This window comes from Neoarius graeffei, chromosome 24 (genome assembly GCF_027579695.1).
Source record: "Neoarius graeffei isolate fNeoGra1 chromosome 24, fNeoGra1.pri, whole genome shotgun sequence".
Classification (NCBI taxonomy): domain Eukaryota; kingdom Metazoa; phylum Chordata; class Actinopteri; order Siluriformes; family Ariidae; genus Neoarius; species Neoarius graeffei.
In genome coordinates this window covers 27311358-27333993 of record NC_083592.1, presented here as the reverse complement: position 1 = coordinate 27333993, position 22636 = coordinate 27311358, and the positions used below count along the sequence as shown (strand labels likewise).

The 22636-nt window shown below is 41.3% G+C and overlaps 2 protein-coding genes across 3 annotated transcripts in view; one reads left to right on the top strand and one right to left on the bottom strand.

Moving 5' to 3' along the window:
• Window positions 1–12231, top strand: part of skic3 (SKI3 subunit of superkiller complex) — a 136287-nt gene extending 124056 nt beyond the window's left edge. For both annotated transcript variants that reach the window (XM_060906954.1, XM_060906955.1), the window contains exons 39-41: window positions 4296–4426; window positions 6732–6861; window positions 9333–12231. In XM_060906954.1, the coding sequence (XP_060762937.1) occupies window positions 4296–4426; window positions 6732–6861; window positions 9333–9404 (333 nt within the window). In that variant the 3' untranslated portion in view covers window positions 9405–12231. The remainder of the gene's footprint in view (window positions 1–4295; window positions 4427–6731; window positions 6862–9332) is intronic.
• Window positions 12232–19853: 7622 nt separating this feature from the next.
• Window positions 19854–22636, bottom strand: part of fam81b (family with sequence similarity 81 member B) — a 42072-nt gene continuing 39289 nt past the window's right edge. Inside the window, exon 7 of the mRNA XM_060907818.1 lies at window positions 19854–20210. Coding sequence (XP_060763801.1) covers window positions 20077–20210 — 134 coding nt within the window. The 3' untranslated portion in view covers window positions 19854–20076. The remainder of the gene's footprint in view (window positions 20211–22636) is intronic.

The following is a 22636-nucleotide window of genomic DNA, read 5'->3' as shown; positions in this document are numbered from 1 at the left end:
CCAAGATGATAGCAACAGCTCCTTTAAGTCATGAAGTGGAGCCTCCATGGACTGACTGATTTATCCAGTGCATCCTACAGATTGAATCTAAATTTTCAGAATTTAGATTCCAAGTCTGCACCATAAACTCTTTGTCAGGTTCCTCAATCCATTCCTGTACAATTTTTGCAGGGTGCATTATACAGCTGAAAGTGGCCTCTGTCTTTATGTAGTACCATTGCCATGAAGGGGTGTACTTGGTCTGCAGCAATTTCTAGGTAGGTGGTATGTGTCAGTGTAACAATCACATGAATGCCAGGAGCCAAGGTTTCCCAGCAAAACCGTGGGATTGAACCAGACAGACCAGCCTTTGCTCCCCATACACACCAATGAGCCTTTGACACCCATGACCCGGTAGCCAGTTCACTGGTCGTCCTTCCTTGGACCACTTTTGCTCAGTACTAACCACTGCATACCGGAAACGCCCCACAAGATGTGTCATTTTGGAGATGCTCAGACGACGTCATTTAGCCATTACAATTTGACCCTTGTTAAAGTCACTCAGATTCTTACACTTGCCCATTTTTCCTGCTTTCAACACATCAAGAACCGACTGTTTTCTTGCTGCCTAATATATCCCAGCCCTGGACAGGTCCCACTGTAATAAGTCAATGTAATTCACTTCACCTGTCGGTGGTTTTAATGTCATGGCCAGGCTTGTAGTAGAGGTCTGCGCGGGACAGAATTTTCAGTCCCGCTCCCGCAAAGAATTATGATTTTCAGTTCCACTCCCGCTCGCGCCTGCCATAGTTTGTCCCGCTCCCGCCCGCAAATCCCACATGATGCAGATGTTCACATTATTTCTCACGAAAGTTCTTGTCATTGGCTTGGGGAATTAAACATACTGAGCTTAGCTGAGCTCTCCACTGACCGATCCTTCACCTAGCGCACGTAGCGAGGGTGCGCGTTGCCAGGCGGCATGCGCAGCTGAGGCTTTACAGAGATACCCATTGTGAGCTTCACTAGAGGAGCTCTGCTCTTCTGCCATGATCAGAGATCTCAAACACGGAAGAGCGGAAAGGAATCGGAAACGTACGCGAGATTAGACCACATCCACAAATTTAGGCATCTTAAAATGTTTTTATTAATGCCAAATAAAATATCCAGCACAAATTATATATGATAGACATAAATTAATAATTTATAAATTTTATTTTAAACACGTTTTTAGTTAGCAGGACTGCAACTTATCACCTCTCCCGCCTGCTCCCGCATTGTGCACTCCCGCCCGCGCCCGCAATGAGCTTTCAAAATTTGTCCCGCGCCGCACTGCTTTGCGTCGGGTCCCGCGGGACTCCCGCGGGAGTGCAGGGCTCTAGCTTGTAGTACTCGAGTCCAGGACTCGAGTCCAACTCGTGACTTAACTGCATTCGGACACGGAAATTGGAGACAATGACTCTGATTTTTTTCTTTATTTTTTTTTGTAACATGCCATAGTAATTTGGCATAAAATATTTATATCTACGTTAATTTTTGTACATATTTCGTGCAAGGGCATCACACCTGCGCGCCTTGGCATGCGCATCAGATAGACTCTCGGGCATGCGCTGTAAATGACTCGCACCTGCACAGGAATAAGGCACAATCAGCGCACCTATATTAAAAACTGTGAAAAACACTTACTTTGCGAAGTATTGAGTTGCGTTGCTGACACATTATCGAGCCTTATTTCGTTGTTTGGTTTCCTGATTTCCTGTTTCTTGTCTTTGATTCTGCCAAGTCTACGATAGCCTGTTTGTGCCTCGCTCGACCTATTGCCTGTTTTACGATTTTGCCTGCCGTTCTGGATCGTTTACCGTTTTCACTTGTATTAATAAACACACCTTCTGCACTTACATCCGTCTCCCAACCATCTCTGACAGAATACTTCACACTCCTTGATAAAGAGAAGCACATTCAGCTGTTCATACAGCATGTTCAGGAACAAACTAATATTAATGGCGCTGAAACGGCCACTGTCAAGTGATGCAGGTAGAGTCTTGTTCTCAAACTCAACTCGGATCAATAGTGGACTCGACGTTTTTTTTTTTTTTAAATGACTCAGACTTGAACACTGGGAACTCGAGACTGGACTCAAACTCAAGGTTTAGTGACTCGACTACAATGCTGGTCATGGCTGATTAGTGGATAGTGGATATAACCCCATGCACCAGCCTGGCCAGAGAGCTAATGTTTAATTAGTCATGTTTAATTTTGTTACATTCTAATGTACAGCTTTAGTTTTCTTATATGCTGAAAAGTCTCTGAACAGGTCATGCAAACACTGTCATCGTTAAGTTTCAATTATTATACCTAATTTTATGTTAAATCTTTTTTTTTTTTTTTTTAAATCAATTGAAAATGGAAACCTAAGGCGCATATTCAGATCATGCTCATTTTTTCTGGATTGAAAATGTATCATCTTGTGTTGAAGTTTATTTTTGTGCCTCATTACACCCCTCATGTTCATGGATTCCTTTCTGTTCATATCCTTGACATGATGGGAAGGGGCATAATACTTTCAGCAATATGCCGTCTAACCACAATAGAGGAGTAATATAAATATGGCTTCCTTCCCCTTACTGTTTTTTTCCGTCTCACTTGCACAGTGTAGTAATTATCCCTCTTGTACTGACCTGATTTGTCTTGTGTTTTAGCTGACTCCAGCTTTATCCCACTAATTAAATTAAAACCTTTCATTCTAAAGCAATCTCTTGATTAATGTCCTTACGTATTTCGTTGCAGTCATTTTTGTATGATGGGAGTAGATGGAGGAAAACCAGCCAAATGCAGCTCTTGCTTTACTTTCTTTTCTTTCGTGTGTTTAGTTAAGTACTGTGGATAGTTGTAAACTTAGTAGCGTGTTCTGACCACAGTTGAGAGGTTATGTAACCAGAGGTGGACAAAGTCCCCCACTTCATTACTTAAGTCAAAGTACAGATCGCACTGGTCAAATGTGACTCCGATACAAGTGAAAGTTGTCCAGTCAAATTTTTACTTAAGTTAAAGTACTGAAGTACTTGCTTTTAAAAATACTTAAGTATTAAAAGTACATTTTCTATCACTACATTGTTGTATTATTGCCACAACACTTACAAAACCTAATACCTCTGAAGCAATTGACTGGATTTACAAAATGAACGCATGTTGTGCCATCATAGTGGTTTAACGTTAAGCTAGCTGGTCAGTGAAACTCCACCTGACATGCTAGCAAACTCTTTTCAAACTCGAAATCATATTGGGGAGCTAACGCTACTAGAAAAGAAAGATTTCTACATTCTGTTTATTTGGCAAGATTATGCTGAAAAACATTTCTGAAAGGACTTCAGATAAGTTAACGTTATTCATGTTAGCATAACTCTGTTTTTACATGCTAACTAACAGTGTCCAAGTTAACTACCTGTGTGTGTTAACGTTAGCCGTGGACAAGGCTACGGCAACTTGGCGGGCAAATCCATAGAAAGTCGTTTGACTAACCAGACTGCATAGCTATTGCAATGTTATCGCTTGCTCTAAAAGCACAGACAACTTCATTGCAAGCTTTCGCTTGGAATAAAACGTTTATATCCCTCAATATGCTTCCGCAGGTTGGATGGCGAGTTTTTGTAGGCCGTGATGTGGTTCGTTTTCGGCAAACAAAGGAAGCATTTAAAATGAAATGAATCTTTAACTCTTTCAGAAAACTGAAACATGGGTTCATGGGCCATGGGTGTGTGCGTTCCCCAGAAGAACCGCCTCCTTCCATTCTACCATCAACTGATCTTGTTTAAATAACGCTGCTGAGAAATCACTGAACTTGATTTTATATAGTCTATGGATGTGACGTGACCCTAGTGATTACTGATCGGCTGTCTCAGTGTCACCTGCGAAAAAAAACCAATTACATTTTAGAAAAGAAAAAAAAACCATCCACTTTCAAAGCTGCTTCATAGTCACGAGGACCTTGATAGAAATGTAGTGGAGTGTACGAAAGTACAATATTTGTCTTTCAAATGTAGTGAAGTTAGTCATAAGTTTAAAAAAAATACTCAAGTAAAGTACAGATACTCAAGTAAATGAACTTCATTACTGTCCACCACTGTATGTAACAAATGTAAAGGGATTACAAATAGAGACTAGTTTTGTTTTTTGGGGGGAATGGAACATGCCTATGGAAAGAAAGCTTGTAGTTGAAGAATAATTCAGCAGCAAGTGAAAGAAAATACAGTATGTTACTGAGATGATCTTGTGTGCAGACTGCAATGAATAACCAGCTTGGTGTGTGTGTGTGGCACTAGGCTGGAGTTGGAGGAGTAGAATGGAGCAGTCTTGTTCGTGAAGCCTGTACCGAGGTGCTGAAGCTGGGTCCGTGTCCTGTGGCTTCACTTTTCCAGGCTCTGCTCCAGTTCTCCATCAAGATGGGAGCCAGGTAACATATGAAAAAGAGCTGAGCAGCTGCTGGCGAGCATCACTACAAATTAGCCCAAATTACAGTTAGGTCCATAAATATTTGGACAGAGACAACATTTTTCTAATTTTGGTTCTGTACATTACCACAATGAATTTTGAACAAAACAATTCAGATGCAGTTGAAGTTCAGACTTTCAGCTTTAATTCAGTGGGTTGAACAAAATGATTGCATAAAAATGTGAGGAACTAAAGCATTTTTTAAACACAATCCCTTCATTTCAGGGGCTCAAAAGTAATTGGACAAATTAAATAATTGTAAATAAAATGTTCATTTCTGGGGCGGCACGGTGGTGTAGTGGTTAGCGCTGTCGCCTCACAGCAAGAAGGTCCTGGGTTCGGGGCCGGCGAGGGCCTTTCTGTGCGGAGTTTGCATGTTCTCCCCGTGTCCGCGTGGGTTTCCTCCGGGTGCTCCGGTTTCCCCCACAGTCCAAAGACATGCAGGTTAGGTTAACTGGTGACTCTAAATTGACCGTAGGTGTGAATGTGAGTGTGAATGGTTGTCCGTGTCTATGTGTCAGCCCTGTGATGACCTGGCGACTTGTCCAGGGTGTACCCCGCCTTTCACCCGTAGTCAGCTGGGATAGGCTCCAGCTTGCCTGCGACCCTGTAGAACAGGATAAAGTGGCTAGAGATGATGAGATGAGATGTTCATTTCTAATACTTGGTTGAAAACCCTTTGTTGGCAATGACTGCCTGAAGTCTTGAACTCATGGAAATCACCAGACGCTGTGTTTCCTCCTTTTTAATGCTCTCCCAGGCCTTTACTGCAGCGGTTTTCAGTTGCTGTTTGTTTGTGGGCCTTTCTGTCTGAAGTTTAGTCTTTAACAAGTGAAATGCATGCTCAACTGGGTTGAGATCAGGTGACTGACTTGGCCATTCAAGAATATTCCACTTCTTTGCTTTAATAAACTCCTGGGTTGCTTTGGCTTTATGTTTTGGGTCATTGTTCATCTGTATTATGAAACGCCAACCAATCAGTTTGGCTGGATTTGAGCACACAGTATGTCTCTGAATACCTCAGAATTCATCCGGCTGCTTCTGTCCTGTGTCACATCATCAATAAACACTAGTGACCCAGTGCCACTGGCAGCCATGCATGCCCAAGCCATCACACTGCCTCCGCCATGTTTTACAGATGATATGGTATGCTTTGGATCATGAGCTGTACCACGCCTTCACCATACTTTTTTCTTTCCATCATTCTGGTAGAGGTTGATCTTGATTTCATCTGTCCAAAGAATGTTCTTCCAGAACTGTGCTGGCTTTTTTAGATGGTTTTTTAGCAAAGTCCAATCTAGCCTTTTTATTCTTGAGGCTTATGAGTGGCTTGCACCGTGCAGTGAACCCTCTGTATTTACTTTCATGCAGTCTTCTCTTTATGGTAGATTTGGCTATTGATGTGCCTACCTCCTGGAGAGTGTTGTTCACTTGGTTGGCTGTTGTGAAGGGGTTTCTCTTCACCATGGAAATTATTCTGCGATCATCCACCACTGTTGTCTTCTGTGGGCGTCCAGGTCTTTTTGCATTGATGAGTTCACCAGTGCTTTCTTTATTTCTCAGGATGTACCAAACTGTAGATTTTGCCACTCCTAATATTGTAGCAATTTCTCGGATGGGTTTTTTTCTGTTTTCGCAGCTTAAGGATGGCTTGTTTCACCTGCATGGAGAGCTCCTTTGACCGCATGTTTTCTTCACAGCAAAATCTTCCAAATGCAAGCACCACACCTCAAATCAACTCCAGGCCTTTTATCTGCTTAATTGAGAATGACATAATGAAGGAATTGCCCACACCTGCCCATGAAATAGCCTTTGAGTCAATTGTCCAATTACTTTTGGTCCCTTTAAAAACAGGGTGGCACATGTTAAGGAGCTGAAACTCCTAAACCCTTCATCCAATTTTAACGTGGATACCCTCAAATGAAAGCTGAAAGTCTGGACTTTGTCCATGTCCATTATATAACTATAACCTGAATATGTTTCAGTAAACAGGTAAAAAACCAAAATTTGTGTCAGTGTCCAAATATATATGGACCTACATTTTTTCCAGCATGTTTTCAAACGTTAACCGCAAGGGACTAGACACACAAAACTGAGAGGACTAGCTTTAAGCTCATGTTTGTTCTTTTGGCTCTTTTGACCGAAAGATCAATTTTAGTCAGCCAATAAAACTCGCATGCAGGTGCCATAAATATTGAACAAAACTCATTGGCTTCCTCTCCGGTTTGGTTTCGGTGGTTTTATGAATGTCAGTTCATTTTCCCCAGGGAGACACGGCGTCTGTTGGAGAAGATTGTTTATGGATCGGGTTCAAGAGACGTGAAAACGGTAGCAGCAGTGGCTCGCTGGTACCTCCTGCGCCACCTGCATGCCAAAGACGACCTGCTGCTGATAGATGTGAGTTCACACGCATTAATTAGTTTTAATTCAGAATACCAGTTCATGTAAATCATGTAAAACTGAAAGTGTTGGAAATGAAATCAGCGTGTTACCCATCTCCATAGGTGTAGATATAGAAGTGTTTGATTAATTTGACAGTGGTGTTGACTGCACGGTTTTTATAATACATTATTGTTTCTATAGTAACAACTTGCACGGAAATGGGTTTAAAACATGTAATCAGTGATGGTATAGAATTGTCTGTGAGGAAACATTTATTTGGCATTTTTGGAAGTAAAAATTATGTCATGTAAGTCAGTGCAATTTCTAATATTCGTTTTATGTTGTAATAAACTCTCCTCATGTTGTAGCAGACATTTAATAAAATGTCTGCTTCAAGGAAAACCTCTGGACTTCATGGTAATCGGGGATTGATTTTAGACCACCTACATCCAACCAATCATGGGACAAAGGCATCTCTACTTACATATACTAGCATTCAGGTGTATTTGCCAGCACAATGATGTGAATGTGGGGTTTTTTGGGCATGTGTATGGGGGAAAACTGAAGCGAGGGTCTGGAAATTTTTTTTTTTCCCCCCTCACTTTTGTCATTGTGACTCTGCACTGAACATTAGGGTGCATCAGTTGCCCCCTAAAAATGAACAGTTCCTCCGATCATGATGCATTTTTGTTTTTACGTTCCTTTTGGTAAGAAAACGCACTGGGTGAAATATTTTGACAAAATTCAAAAGTTTAATGGTGGCACCAGGAGCTCAAAGTTATGGAAAAAGCTGCTATTTTATGACTTTTATGACAAAATTTCGATCACTTTTCATGAAACATTATGGCACCTTATAGACCCCTTCGCATGTTTGTAAACAAACCGACTGTTGCCAGGATGTGCGCGCAGCGTGGACTCAGAAACAATGGCGCTGCCCGTAGACCGCCATTATGAGCTGTCAGATTATGCAAAACAATTGTCGTTACAAGATCGAGAACGCTACATAAATAAGTTAACTCTAACAAGTGGACATCGCCTACCGGATCTGCATTTAATTAAAGAGTGGACGGACGATGTTAGTAAGTTTTCCTCTGATACCTGAAGGCAGCCATACTATTTACAAAAAATGTCAAACTCAAAAAAAAAAAAAAAAAACATATTTACAAAAGTAGCCTGCCATCAACATTCTGGTTACAGCGAGACTACAACTTGATTAACAATGGGCCATTCATATTCATTTTGTTTTAATCAAATTATGCCAGTGATGTGACAGCAATGTGGCTTTAGCTACAACAGCAAATACCAACACTAAACAGCAATTTGCAGGAGGTAATGGCATGAAAGGAATGATAGTGTAAAGAGTGCAGCTAAGAGAAATCAGAGCTGCGTAAAAAGCAAGAGGCAGAGAGCAGAAATGAAACTGAACGGGGCGGGAGCTCGGTTAGAGCAGTCAACATAAGTTGGCATTTAGAGTGAGCGCACACAATTTTACCTTTCCGTCCTTGCTTTAAAATTGTGATTTTCGGCATACACAAATAATGATGGCACAAAATCTGGACTGCTTGAGTCAAGCGAGACCTCTCCTACAAACAAAATTGCATGCAAAGCTAAGTTAACATGCTAACAATATTCATTACATTGTGTAACTATGACCCAGCTAATCAGACAAACGTTACCGAAGTATTTTGCTACATCAATAAACGAAGACTAGAAAGAATAAAAAAGAAAGATTTAATAAATAGCCTGATCTTACCTGTGATGAAGTGGGCGCTGCAAACCCGCGCATTTTTGATAGTGCTTTCATCCCAGTCTACACGTTTGATGGCTTGTAGTCATAGACGTCAGCGATTTTTTTTTTGGAATGGGTGAGATCCTGCTGGAATTCTGTACATTTTAACCCCATCACGGCTACGATTCTGACACCCGAAAACACAACAACTAGGCATTTCTTCCAAATATTTCTTCTCGTCTCTACCGTCGCTGAGTCTTTTTTGAGTCCAGGCTGCGCGCGCAATTTCCTCTTACGTATGAATGACGTTTACTGCGAAGGGGTCTATAGAGTATACCAAATATCTTAGATACACATTTTTAGTACATATTCTAAATATATTATCAAGCACAGTTTGAGTTTTAGCTGTTCATTGAATCATTGTTCAACTACTTTTAAACAATACAGATGTATTATGAATCACATTAATGCTTCTCAATCCCTCGCAAAGGGTCTTAACATGATCTCTGGGTCACAAGAAATCAATAAATGGAGTCCAACATTGTGATTCAAACCTTACGCGAAAACATAAAATAAGCGTTTTTTGGCAAAAAAAAATGAACCTCATGGTGCCACCATTAGACTTTTGAATATGGTCAACAAATTTTACAGGATGTCTTTATTGGTGAAAAGGAACACCCAAACAAAAATGCATCAGATTTTATGAAAGTGAGGGCAACTGATGCACCCTACTGAACATGACTTGTTGTTTCTGTAGACTCTGATGATGGAGGCTGAAGCAGCAGGAGACCTCAGGCTGCTCGAGTTCCATAAACGGCTTTACCCCTGAGCCTCGCTGCCTCCCCAATCTCATCAACTCCGGACCATCAGCACCCTGCCATGCAAGAGCCAATACAGCAGCTACGCTCTCAATCCTGCCTCCTTCTCTTTAAAACATCGTAAAACCTTTATACGAGCAGGCTTATGAATGCAGATATTAGCTACGCTAAAACCTTTCTCATCCTAATAAAGCACTATTCACAAACTGATCACACGAAATTCACAATTATGAGAGTCCTTGGTTCCGGCTTGTTTTGTGCCAAAAACTATGATGATTAGAGCTGCCGCCAATCGGTAATGCCTCGTAGGTAGTCCTAAAGTACTTCTAAATGGGCTGTTTCACAATCATGGTTTTCTTTTTGAATAACGCCAACTAACTCCTGCAACTAGGTCCAGTTTATATACGCTGGAGTTTCTTCTGTCTTGTTTTACAGGGACACACCAGCCCTACCTACAACAGTAATGTCTCTTTTATAAGTTCTTATAAATGTTTGTAAGAATCAAATGTGGCTCAGTTTTGCCCTTGTGGCCATTTCATTTAATTCTACTTCAATTATTACACTTAGTTTTTGCTGGTTAAATTCAGAATTGCATTTTTTAGCACCAAGTTTTACGTATACTGTACTTTCATTCACAATAGAAAGATATTTAAAGGAGAACTGAAGTCATTTTTAAACTTGCTTTATTTCGTAATTAGCGTGTTATTCAATTACATTTTCGGTTTTAGTAACCTTATATCGTGACTCGTATTGGCAACTAATTGCAATTAAATATTATACTTATCGGCCTGTTCGGTTTTTAGCCGTGTTGAATTTAGTTCGTTTGGTCCACGGCAGGCGTCGCTTATCCGCGCGATCTTCACGAGACTTGTGCGAGACTTCGAAACGTGAAGTGTCAGCCAGGTGTCAGTGCCGCCATTTTGAAAACTGTTTTCCAAACGAAATATTGCATAAAAATGAGTTTAAATGACAATTACTGCCTACTTTTTTCAAACTTTCCTGATTGCTATCAAAACAAACAAAACTTCCGGCTTGATCACGTCAGCATTCGAAAGAGGGCGTGCACGTCTTTTGACAACGTTGGCAGATGTTGGCCACTTTGATTTCCACTGTACGTTTTATACTTCCGTCCTACGACGTCTCGCACAGGTCTCAACGAATCTCGTTTACGGCCGTTGCTTTGACATATGGACTGATATATTACAGAGCATATTTCAAACACTCATAACTTGCTATAGTAGTGACAAAATGGCGATCAAAAATGCATTCCGATATTTAATAAAATGAGAAATAGAATTTTGAGAATAAAAAATTTGCCTTCAGGTCTCCTTTAAGTGGAAGTTACATTTTTTTGGAAACCAAGTTCCTCCGAGAGGATCCTTTGTCCATCAGAAAATATGAGGTTGTAAATGAGGGTTTTTTTTGGTTGTTGTTTTTTTAAAGAAAATATTTGTCTCTTTTGAAGCAAAAGTCACTGTTGTTGCACAGTTTAAAAAAAAAAAAAACCAGGACGTGAAACAGATGCGAGACACTTTTGCAGCAGAGCTTCACATGTGGTTGAAACGGGAGTCCGTCCAAAAGTGTCCTCTCTGGAAAACCACAGGGATCGTCACCACTTCAGATGTTATTACAGTCACCGCCGTGTACAAACATCGCTGCACGGCCCTTGGACATTTGTACTTAAAATCGCATCAATTTCAACAGTTTTTCACTTTGTATCCCTTACTCTTGTGGGCGATAAGAAAGTGGGTCAGTTTTAGAAATACACGATATGCCACTGTCTTCTCACTACAAGTAACACGCCCAGTATACGACCTGTAGCTCTGAAATTCTGCGCAGCTAATTTCCATTTCAAAAGGGGATTTTTGGCAGCACAGAAACAAAAATCTGAAGTTTGATTTTTTTTTTTGGACCCGAAAAGTATATACCCTGATTGTGAAACGGCCCAAATCCAAACACAGCACAGTAGAGGAGGCAAAATGCTGCTTCTGATATTGCATATAAAATCAGTACACTAAGAGTTTTTGATTTTTATTAAAGCAGAGGCTTTGGCAAGGCTTGTTTTTTTTTTCCCGGTAAGCTTTATGCTGCCAGTGAAATAAGAGCACAGTGGGCAAATGCTGCATGAAATATGAGTGCACTTTCTCCCTCACAGCACCAGATTCATAACATTGATCCAGAGAACCACAGCCAAGAACCGGTCAGCCCGCAATACCAACCCATTATCTGTCTGTCCTTTTACAGATCCTTCATGGATCTTCTGCAGAGATGAAAATGGATCTAATACCAAGTTTCTGAAAGCTTCTCAAGAACTTTGATCATATACCAAAAGAGACACAAAATAGTTCATTATGATGAATTTGCTTGATTTCTTTCAGATTGCAATGGACTGAATGCTTTTTATTTTCTGTCCAATAAAGCAATTAAGCAAAAGAGGAAAAAACTGAGTTTAACATTTTTCTTGTTTGTGATTGTGGTGTTGGAGGTATCTGATCAGATAGAAACATTTGATTTACTTTACCATTCCACACTTCACTCACAGTTCCCCGACCTAAACATCATTGAAAATCTGTGGATCGATCTCAAAAGAGCAGTGCATGCAAGACCGCCCAAGAAACTTGTAGAACTGGAAGCCTTTTGCAAGGACGAATGTGTGAAAATCCCCCAGGTAAGAACTGAAAGATTATTAGCTGGCTACAAAAAGTGTTTCCAAGCTGTGATGCTTGCCAAAGGGGGTGTTACTAGGTACTAACCATGCAGGGTACCCAAACTTTTGCTTCGGGCCTTTTTCCTTTTTTGTCATTTTGAAAATGTAAAAGATGAAAATAAAAATTGTTTTTGCTCAAAATATAAAGGGAATGAGTCATCTTTAACTTTACGCCTTTTTGAGATCATTTCATCTTCAACTTGCTTAACTATTCACAGTAACAGCAATTTTGACCAGGGGTGCCCAAACTTTTGCATGCCACTGTCCAATGCATGTACAGTGTCTTGCAAAAGCATTCATCCCCCTTGGTGTTTGTCTTGTTTTGTCGCATTTCAAGCTGGAATTAAAATGGATTTTTGGAGGGTTAGTACCATTTGATTTACACAACATGCCTACAACTTTAAAGGTGAAAATTATTGTTTTATTAAGATGAAAGAAAGCCCCAGAAATCTGGAGTGTGCGTAGGTATTCACCCCCAAAGTCAATAATTTTGTAGAGCCACTTCTTGCTGCAATTACAGCTGCAAGTCTCTTGGGGTATGTCTCTATTAGCTTAGCACATATAGCCACTGGGATTTTTGCCCATTCCTCAAGGCAAAACTGCTCCAACTCATTCAAGTTAGATGGGTTGCGTTGGTGTACAGCGATCTTCAAGTTGTGCCACAGATTCTCAATTGGATTGAAGTCTGGGCTTTGACTAGGCCATTCCAAGACATTTAAATGTTTCCCTTTAAACCATTCTAGTGTAGCTTTAGTAGTAGGTTTAGGGTCATTGTTCTGCAGGAACGTGAACTTTCATCCCAGTCTCAAACCTCTGGCCGACTCAAACAGGTTTCCCTCCAGAACTGCCCTGTATTTAGTGCCATCCATCTTTCCTTCAGTCCTGACCAGCTTTCCTGTCCCTGCAGTTGAAATACATCCCCACAGCATGCTGCTGCCACCACCATGTTTCACTGTAGGAATGGTGTTCTCAGGGTGTTGGGTTTGCGCCACACATGGCGTTTCCCATGATGGCCAAAAAGATCAATTTTTGTCTCATCTGACCAGAGAATCTTCTTCCATGTGTTTGGGGAGTCTGCCACATGCTGTTGGGCAAACTCTAAACATTTTTTCTTAAGCAATGATTTTTTTCTGGCCACTCTTCCATAAAGCCCCACTCTGTGGAGTGTACAGCTTTAAAGTGGTCCTATGGACAGATACTCCCATCTCTGCTGTGGATCTTTGGTGTCTTTGTTGCATCTCTGATTAATGCTTGCCTTGCCTGGTCTGTGAGTTTTGGTGGGCAGAGCCTTTTCTTGTCAGGTTTGTAGTGGTACCATATTCTTTCCATTTTGCTATAATGGATTTAATGGTGTTCCCTGGGATATTCAAAGTTTGAGATATTTTTTCTAACCCAACTCTGATCTATACTTCTCCACAACTTTGTCTCTGACCTGTTTGGAGGCTCCTTGGTTCTCATGTTGCTTGTTTAGTAGTGTTGCAGAGTCAGGGTCCTTCCAGAACAGGTTGATTTATACAGACATCATGTGACAGATCATGTGACACTTTGATTGCACACAGGTGGATCTTAATCAACTAATTATGTGACCTTATGAAGTGAATTGGTTGGAGCAGCTCTTATTTTGGGGTTTCATACGAAAGGGGTTGAATACCTATGTACACTCCAGATTTCTGTTTTTTCATCTTAATTATTGTTTGTGCTACAATAACACAACAATTTGCACTTTTAAAGCGGTAGGCATGTTGTGTAAATCAAATGGTGCTAACCTTCCAACAGTCTATTTTAATTCCAGCTTGTAATGCGACAAAACAGGACAAACACCAAGGGGGATGAATACTACTGCAAGACACTGTATATCCATGCTTCTCAAAGTAAGGTCCAGAGAATCCCATGGTCCATTATGTACAGATGCATGCAAAAGTTTTTATTTTCTTGAGTGAAAAGAATTAAGCACAACCTCTGCAGCAAACTATTAAAAAAAACATTTTCTGCAAATGTTAGTGTACATTTACTTTATATTTGATGAACTTAAAAATAGAAAGAAAATAGCAATTATGGCATGCGCAAAGGTTTGGCTATTCTTCAAGGTGTAAAGTTTCAGAACTTCATTAACTCGTATGGCCTTAATTGACTTGTTAGGATTTGTTAATCAGGTCGAGAATTGTCATCATGCGCATAATAAAGTCTCTGACTCCTCTTCAAAACTTTTGCTCACGTTCAAGAACCATGTTGTCCTCTAAACAGGCGACTGACGATCTGAACATGAAACTAACTGATGCCTACAAAGCAGAGGAAGGTTATAAAAAGAGATCCAATTGCTTCCAGCTGACAATTTCCACCATCTGAAATGTCATTAAGAAATGGCAGTTAAGGAGAACTGTGGACGTCAAGGCAAGATCAGGCAGACCAAGGAAACTTTCAGATCGAATTGACCATATGCTTGGCAGAAAGGCAAAGCAGAACCCCAAAATGACACTAAAGACCTGCAGGAAGGTTTAGCTGATACGGAAGTGGTGGTGCACTGTGCAGTGTTGCTTGCACAAACATGATCTGCATGTAAGAGTCATCAGAAGGAAATTGTACCCATGACCTCATCACAAGAGTGAATATCTGATGTATGCAAAACAACGTCTTTTGATGTGATATACATGAAGTGAAATTGAACTCTTTGGTCACTTGGTGTGTTTGAACAAACAAAGGATCATAGTTTGATGTAAACAGTGCCTTGCCAACTAAGCAAGAGGTGGATCAATTTTGCTTTGGGGTTATATGATAGCCAAGCGCACAGGAAACATTCGATACGTAGATGAAAGAATGGATTCCAGGAAACATCAGAAAATTCTGGAAGCAGATTTGATTGTCAGTCAAGATACTGAAGGTGAAAGAGGCATGGCATCTACAACAAGACAATGATACTCTACATACCTCAAAAATCTACCATGGCCTACTTCAATAAATGAACCTTTTGGAACCTTACACATGCCATGTATGCAAGACGGCTCAAGAACATCTCAGAACTAACGTTCTGCAAAGAAGAATAGAAAGACTCCTAGCCGCGTTTGCAAGTCCATCATAAATATTCATGTCATAATCTAACTGCAGTTCGAGTTGGAAAAATTTTGTCAATATGATTCAGGACATTCAGAATCTTTTTAGCCAAACCGGTTTGGGTGTTATGAATCTAAAATTGCCCCAAGAGCAACTGCAACTACATATTTGCCTAATATTTGAATATAACAAGATCAACTGTGAGCTACTGCTCACTTACATATCCCCCTGCTCTTGCTTATATCAGAATGCAAGCAATCGAAGGAATAGGACACTTTTTATGAATGTTGACTTCAACAAATAATTAACCCTGAAACAAGTAAGTAAAGAGCAGTGTTCTCCTCAGGGATTTCAAACAGCATCCTGGTAAACTCATTCTCATCTCATTATCTCTAGCCGCTTTATGCTGTCCTACAGGGTCGCAGGCAAGCTGGAGCCTATCCCAGCTGACTACGGGCGAAAGGCGGGGTACACCCTGGACAAGTCGCCAGGTCATCACAGGGCTGACACATAGACACAGACAACCATTCACACTCACATTCACACCTACGCTCAATTTAGAGTCACCAGTTAACCTAACCTGCATGTCTTTGGACTGTGGGGGAAACCGGAGCACCCGGAGGAAACCCACGCGGACACGGGGAGAACATGCAAACTCCACACAGAAAGGCCCTCGCCGGCCACGGGGCTCGAACCCGGACCTTCTTGCTGTGAGGCGACAGCGCTAACCACTACACCACCGTGCCACCCTCCTGGTAAACTATCATTTTGAAATAGCATTTTGCTTCTTGAAATCGTGTCATAATCCACCCTATATGTTTCGTAAATACATTCAGTCGGTAAACAGGAAGTCAATGTGCGACAGACCTGAAAACGGTATACACGGTATAGAACCCCAGGTTGAAGGTCGATACCGAATATCAAGCGGTTGTGATTTGTAGTTGCTGAGAAAAGTGTTACGAAAATTTTGTAAATCCACACTATCTCATTATCTCTAGCCGCTTTATCCTTCTACAGGGTCGCAGGCAAGCTGGAGCCTATCCCAGCTGACTATGGGCGAAAGGCAGGGTACACCCTGGACAAGTCACCAGGTCATCACAGGGCTGACACATAGACACAGACAACCATTCACACTCACATTCACACCTACGGTCAATTTAGAGTCACCAGTTAACCTAACCTGCATGTCTTTGGACTGTGGGGGAAACCGGAGCACCCGGAGGAAACCCACGCGGACACGGGGAGAACATGCAAACTCCGCACAGAAAGGCCCTCACCGGCCACGGGGCTCGAACCCGGACCTTCTTGCTGTGAGGCGACAGCGCTAACCACTACACCACTGTGCCACCCTCCTGGTAAACTATCATTTTGAAATAGCATTTTGCTTCTTGAAATCGTGTCATAATCCACCCTATATGTTTCGTAAATACATTCAGTCGGTAAACAGGAAGTCGATGTGCGACAGACCTGAAAACGGTATACACGGTATAGAACCCCAGGTTGAAGGTCGATACCGAATATCAAGCGGTTGTGATTTGTAGTTGCTGAGAAAAGTGTTATGAAAGTTTTGTAAATCCACCCTATATGTTTCGTAAATACATTCAGTTGGTAAACAGGAAGTCGATGTGCGACAGACCTGAAAATGGTATACGCGGTACAGATGAAGTTTGGTACCAAGTAACTATGATTTGTGGTTGCTGAGAAAAAGGGTGTTTCGGACAGACGGATGGACAGAGGTAAACCAATATACCCCCCCTCGGAGCGGGGGTATAATAAAAAGAGGTCCACAGCTACAAAACATTTGAACATATTTGTTTTATATAATATAGACCGCAGTGTAGCGAGAAACTCATTTTGAACTTCAACCTACAAATAAAGAAAAAAGAAATCCTAGTGATTTTGTGGACTTACTGTATATGAAATTGACACCAATACACTGCTGAATCCTTGAATCTGATATGATCTAAGACTTATAATAAATGGATTTTAAAAGGGCTGTTATTGAACAAAGACAGAAGGATAGCAAAGTTTTCTATAATGAGATATTTATTTAACATTTATGGAAGGAGTCTCCAGTGTTGTTGCTTCGTCAGTGACGATCAGTAAGTTTTCCACCTTTTTCAGGACAGAGGCCTTTGCACTTTTCTGGTTTCTAGGTGACATGACAAGCTGTGGGTTTTTTGTCTTATGAACTAAAGAGAGGAAAATGAGAGGCTGTTCAGGAACTGTTTTTTCTTCTTCTTGCTGTTCCCATTAGGGGTCGCCACAGCGGATAATGTCCCTCCATCTCCTCCTGTCCTCCATATCTTTTTCTGTAGCACCAACTGTCCTCATGTCCTCCTCCACCACATCCATAAATCTCATCTTTGGTTCTCATCTCTTTTCCTTCTACCTAGCAACTCCATCTCCAGCATTCTTTTCCCAATATACCCTGGATCTCTCCTCTGTACGTGTCCAAACCATCTCAATCTCACCTCTTTTTCACTTTGTCTCCAAGCCGTCCTACATGTCCTGTCCCTCTAATATTCTTGCTTCTAATCCTGCCCAACTTTGTCACTCCCAATGAAAATCTCAACATCTTCAACTCCGCTATCTCCAGTTCAGTTCAGCCTTCTGCCTTTTCTCCTGTCTGTTTAGGAACTGTTTACAGCTACCAAAGATAACATGAACTAACTTGTCTTTGAAAGGTTCCACAACCTTAAATACAACTATAAATAGACAATCATTATGATGTCTCATTCAATCATCATCATCATTTGACTGCCGTCGAGGATAGACGACGCAATGCTCCACCATAGGGGCCTATCAGACGTTGCCTGAGCTAATTCCTCAAAGACTAAGCTGGAGTATCTGGATAGAGTATCAGGGAGCATTAAAGGCCTATTTCCCCTTTTTTGGGCATAGTAATCGCCACAGAATGACATCGGAGATGATTTGATCTTTTGCTCGGAAACAATGGCCGGCGAACCTAGCTTTCCTTTGTGCCACTATTCTAGAGATGGATGGGACTTCACCATAGATCACAGTTTTGGTTGGGTGGTCTTTCCAGGATAGGTTTTGGACCCGCATTTGCAGTCTCGTATATGTGCCATCAAGGCGTCTTTCAAGTTCTTTACTCATGGTCCATGTTTCAGCACCATAAAGTAGCATGCTTTCAACACAGGCCCGAAAGAAGCTAACCTTGGTAGATTTGGTGATGTCCGACTGCCATGTATGATTTTATCTGTTGCATGCGGCCCATGCTTGACCCTTTCTTGATATAAAGTCCTTTTTACTGTCAAAAACAAAAGATCCAAGATATTTAAAGTCATTCACCTCTTTTAGAACAAAGCCATCTTTTGAGCGGTGGTGTAGTAGTTAGCACTGTTGCCTCACAGCAAGAAGGTCCTGGGTTTGAGCCCAGTGGCTGACGAGGGCCTTTCTGTGTGGAGTTTGCATGCTCTCCCTGTGTCCGCATGGGTTTCCTCCGGGTGCTCCGGTTTCCCCCAAAGACATGCAGGTTAGGTTAACTGGTGACTCTAAATTGACCGTAGGTGTGAATGTGAGTGCGAATGGTTGTCTGTGTCTATGTGTCAGCCCTGCGATGACCTGGCGACTTGTCCAGGGTGTACCCCGCCTTTCGCCCGTAGTCAGCTGGGATAGGCTCCAGCTTGCCTGCGACCCTGTAGAAGGATAAAGCGGCTAGAGATAATGAATGAGATTACCTTGGCTCATTATTTGGTTTAAGTCAAACACTGCATACTGCACTGCGTACAGTGCAATTCGTTTAATATGTGCAAAACAAAAAATACGAAATACAGGTGTGAAAAATAGAAAACATTTTAGTTTGAAACATACCAAAATACAAATGTAAAACATAGCAAAATACAAAATTTAGTGACCGCTAATTGGTGGCTAATAGGCTAATTGGTGGCTCTAAATTGACCGTAGGTGTGAATGTGAATGGTTGTCTGTGTCTATGTGTCAGCCCTGCGATGACCTGGCGACTTGTCCAGGGTGTACCCCGCCTCTCGCCCATAGTTAGCTAGGATAGGCTCCAGCTTGCCTGCGACCCTGTAGGACAGGATAAGTGGCTATAGATAATGGATTGATGGATGGATCTTTTGAGCAGATTGGATTGTGGTCCCTATCTTCATTTATAGCCATGCATTCCATCTTCTTTGTATTGAGCACAAGACCAACTTTCATCGCTGCATCTTCTAGAGACCGGAGGGGCTCCTGTGCTGATGTCAGCTGCTCAGCTATAAGAGCAATGTTGTCAGCATAGTCTAGGTCAGTTAGGTGCTTACAGCTCTCACGACCAGATCGTCTGCCTATGGCAAGACCCTTATGGCTGATGGTGTCAACTGATTCTCTTAGGACATAGTCCACAGCGATGATAAAAAGAAAAGGGAGTGAGCGTATCACCAAGGAGAAGACCTGCTGTTGTTGGGAACGCCTTTGTTGGACTGTCCAGAGTCTGTACAAAGCATGATGGATTATGGTACATAACCGCAATCGTCTTGACTGTCTCCTCTGACACTCCATAATTGAGTAGGATGTGGAGCATCACGTTCCTGTTCACACTATCAAATGCTTTTGAGAAGTCTACAAACACAATTCATGAATAAATGTCAAATTGTTGGCAAAATGCTGTTGTATAATTGACATTCTATTATAGAAATAGAATCGACTTTTGGTGGTAACCAAAAGTCACACCTCACTGTTGTGATTTTTTATTTTATTCCTTACTGAACTGCTTTATGATTCATCTTGTACACCATTTACATCAGCTTCATGATTAATTGATTACACTCAGACTAGTAGCATGTTATTATCAAACTAATCAGGATTCATTAAAAAGTCATCAAGAGTGTTGGCCATGTTGGTTTAAAAACATTCTGATCCTGCCCGTGTTCCTCTTCAGCGTCTCCCGTTCTCTGTACAGCTCAGGCGTCTGGCTGTCCCTCCATCATCCTCCGAATATGCCTGATGTCTTTCTTCAGTTCTCCTTTGTCTAGTTTGGCCTTGGTGTCACCAATGTGTTTCAGGGAAGCGATGGCATCGTGGACTGATTGGAAACCTGCGTGTCACATCACACACACACACACACACACACAAAGTGCTGAGGGCCCTTGTCTAAAACACTTCAAAAAGTGCTTGTGTGTCAGTGTGTGTCTGGTGTCTGGAGTGTCATCTATAATGCATTACGGTCTCTGAGCCTGCTTCAGCAGTGAGACTGAGTAAGAGCCTTTTGCTGCTAGTTGCTGAATGATAATTTATCAAGCTCTTTGTGTCTGCTCATATTTACTGGAGCTGCCTGCCGTTTATCAGGTCAAGTGTTTGGCGTCTTCTCGGGAAATACTACAGCTGTCTTTACTGACTACCACTTTAACCCGTTCACCACTGCGTAACTTCATATACAGACTGCTATATACACTATATAACTTTATATAATAAACCCCAATAATACTAAGTAACTCCTTGATAAATTCAAAATAAAACGGTGCACAATTTTAAAAGAAAATACAGTGGTGCTTGAAAGTTTGTGAACCCTTTAGAATTTTCTATATTTCTGTATAAATATGACCTAAAACATCATCAGATTTTCACACAAGTCCTAAAAGTAGATAAAGAGAACCCAGTTGAACAAATGAGACAAAAATATTATACTTGGTCATTTATTTATTGAGGGAAATGATCCAATATTACATATCTGTGAGTGGCAAAAGTATGTGAACCTTTAGGATTAGCAGTTAATTTGAAGGTGAAATTAGAGTCAGGTGTTTTCAATCAATGGGATGACAATCAGGTGTGAGTGGGCACCCTGTTTTATTTAAAGAACAGGGATCTATCAAAGTCTGATCTTCACAACACATGTTTGTGGAAGTGTATCATGGCACGAACAAAGGAGATTTCTGAGGACCTCAGAAAAAGCGTTGTTGATGCTCATCAGGCTGGAAAAGGTTACAAAACCATCTCTAAAGAGTTTGGACTCCACCAATCCACAGTCAGACAGATTGTGTACAAATGGAGGGAATTCAAGACCATTATTACCCTCCCCAGGAGTGGTCGACCAACAAAGATCACTCCAAGAGCAAGGCGTGTAATAGTCGGCAAGGTCACAAAGGACCCCAGGGTAACTTCTAAGCAACTGAAGACCTCTCTCACATTGGCTAATGTTAATGTTCATGAGTCCACCATCAGAAGAACACTGAACAACAATGGTGTGCATGGCAGGGTTGCAAGGAGAAAGCCACTGCTCTCCAAAAAGAACATTGCTGCTCATCTGCAGTTTGCTAAAAATCACGTGGACAAGCCAGAAGGCTACTGGAAAAATGTTTTGTGGAGAGATGAGACCAAAATAGAACTTTTTGTTTGAAATGAGAAGCGTTATGTTTGGAGAAAGGAAAACACTGAATTCCAGCATAACAACCTTATCCCATCTGTGAAACATGGTGGGGGTAGTATCATGGTTTGGGCCTGTTTTGCTGCATCTGGGCCAGGACGGCTTGCCGTCATTGATGGAACAATGAATTCTGAATTATACCAGCGAATTCTAAAGGAAAATGTCAGGACATCTGTCCATGAACTGAATCTCAAGAGAAGGTGGGTCATGCAGCAAGACAACGACCCTAAGCACACAAGTCGTTCTACCAAAGAATGGTTAAAGAAGAATAAAGTTAATGTTTTGGAATGGCCAAGTCAAAGTCCTGACCTTAATCCAATGGAAATGTTGTGGAAGGACCTGAAGCAAGCAGTTCATGTGAGGAAACCCACCAACATCCCAGAGTTGAAGCTGTACTGTACGGAGGAATGGGCCAAGATTCCTCCAAGCCGGTGTGCAGGACTGATCAACAGTTACCGGAAATGTTTATTTGCAGTTATTGCTGCACAAGGGGGTCACACCAGATACTAAAAGCAAAGGTTCACATACTTTTGCCACTCACAGATATGTAATATTAGATCATTTTCCTCAATAAATAAATGAGCAAGTATAATATTTTTGTCTCATTTGTTTAACTGGGTTCTCTTTATATACTTTTAGGACTTGTGTGAAAATCTGATGATGTTTTAGGTCATATTTATGCAGAAATATAGAAAATTCTAAAGGGTTCACAAACTTTCAAGCACCACTGTATACTGAACTAGAGTGTGTGCCATCGTGACATATTCGGTACTGTTAGAAACTAGAGGAATTCTGCTTCGAGAATATGTAACCCTTACGACAATAAACTGAACACAGGTAAATTTGCGTTTGATCCACTAATATTTACCCAAAGAAGGATCCGTAACCCTAATTAACATAAGCTTGAAATTGATACTGAATAGACGAACAGTTACAGACAGCAGAAACAGGCTGCATGGTCATTTAAAATGTAGCTTGACACATGCCATGCCTCACATCCATGTTGGGCACACAAGTGATTAGATATGCACTTTTAGATTGAACCCTGTGCTGGAGGAGTAAATAATGGATTAACTCGGCGAAATTAAACACCAGTCTGA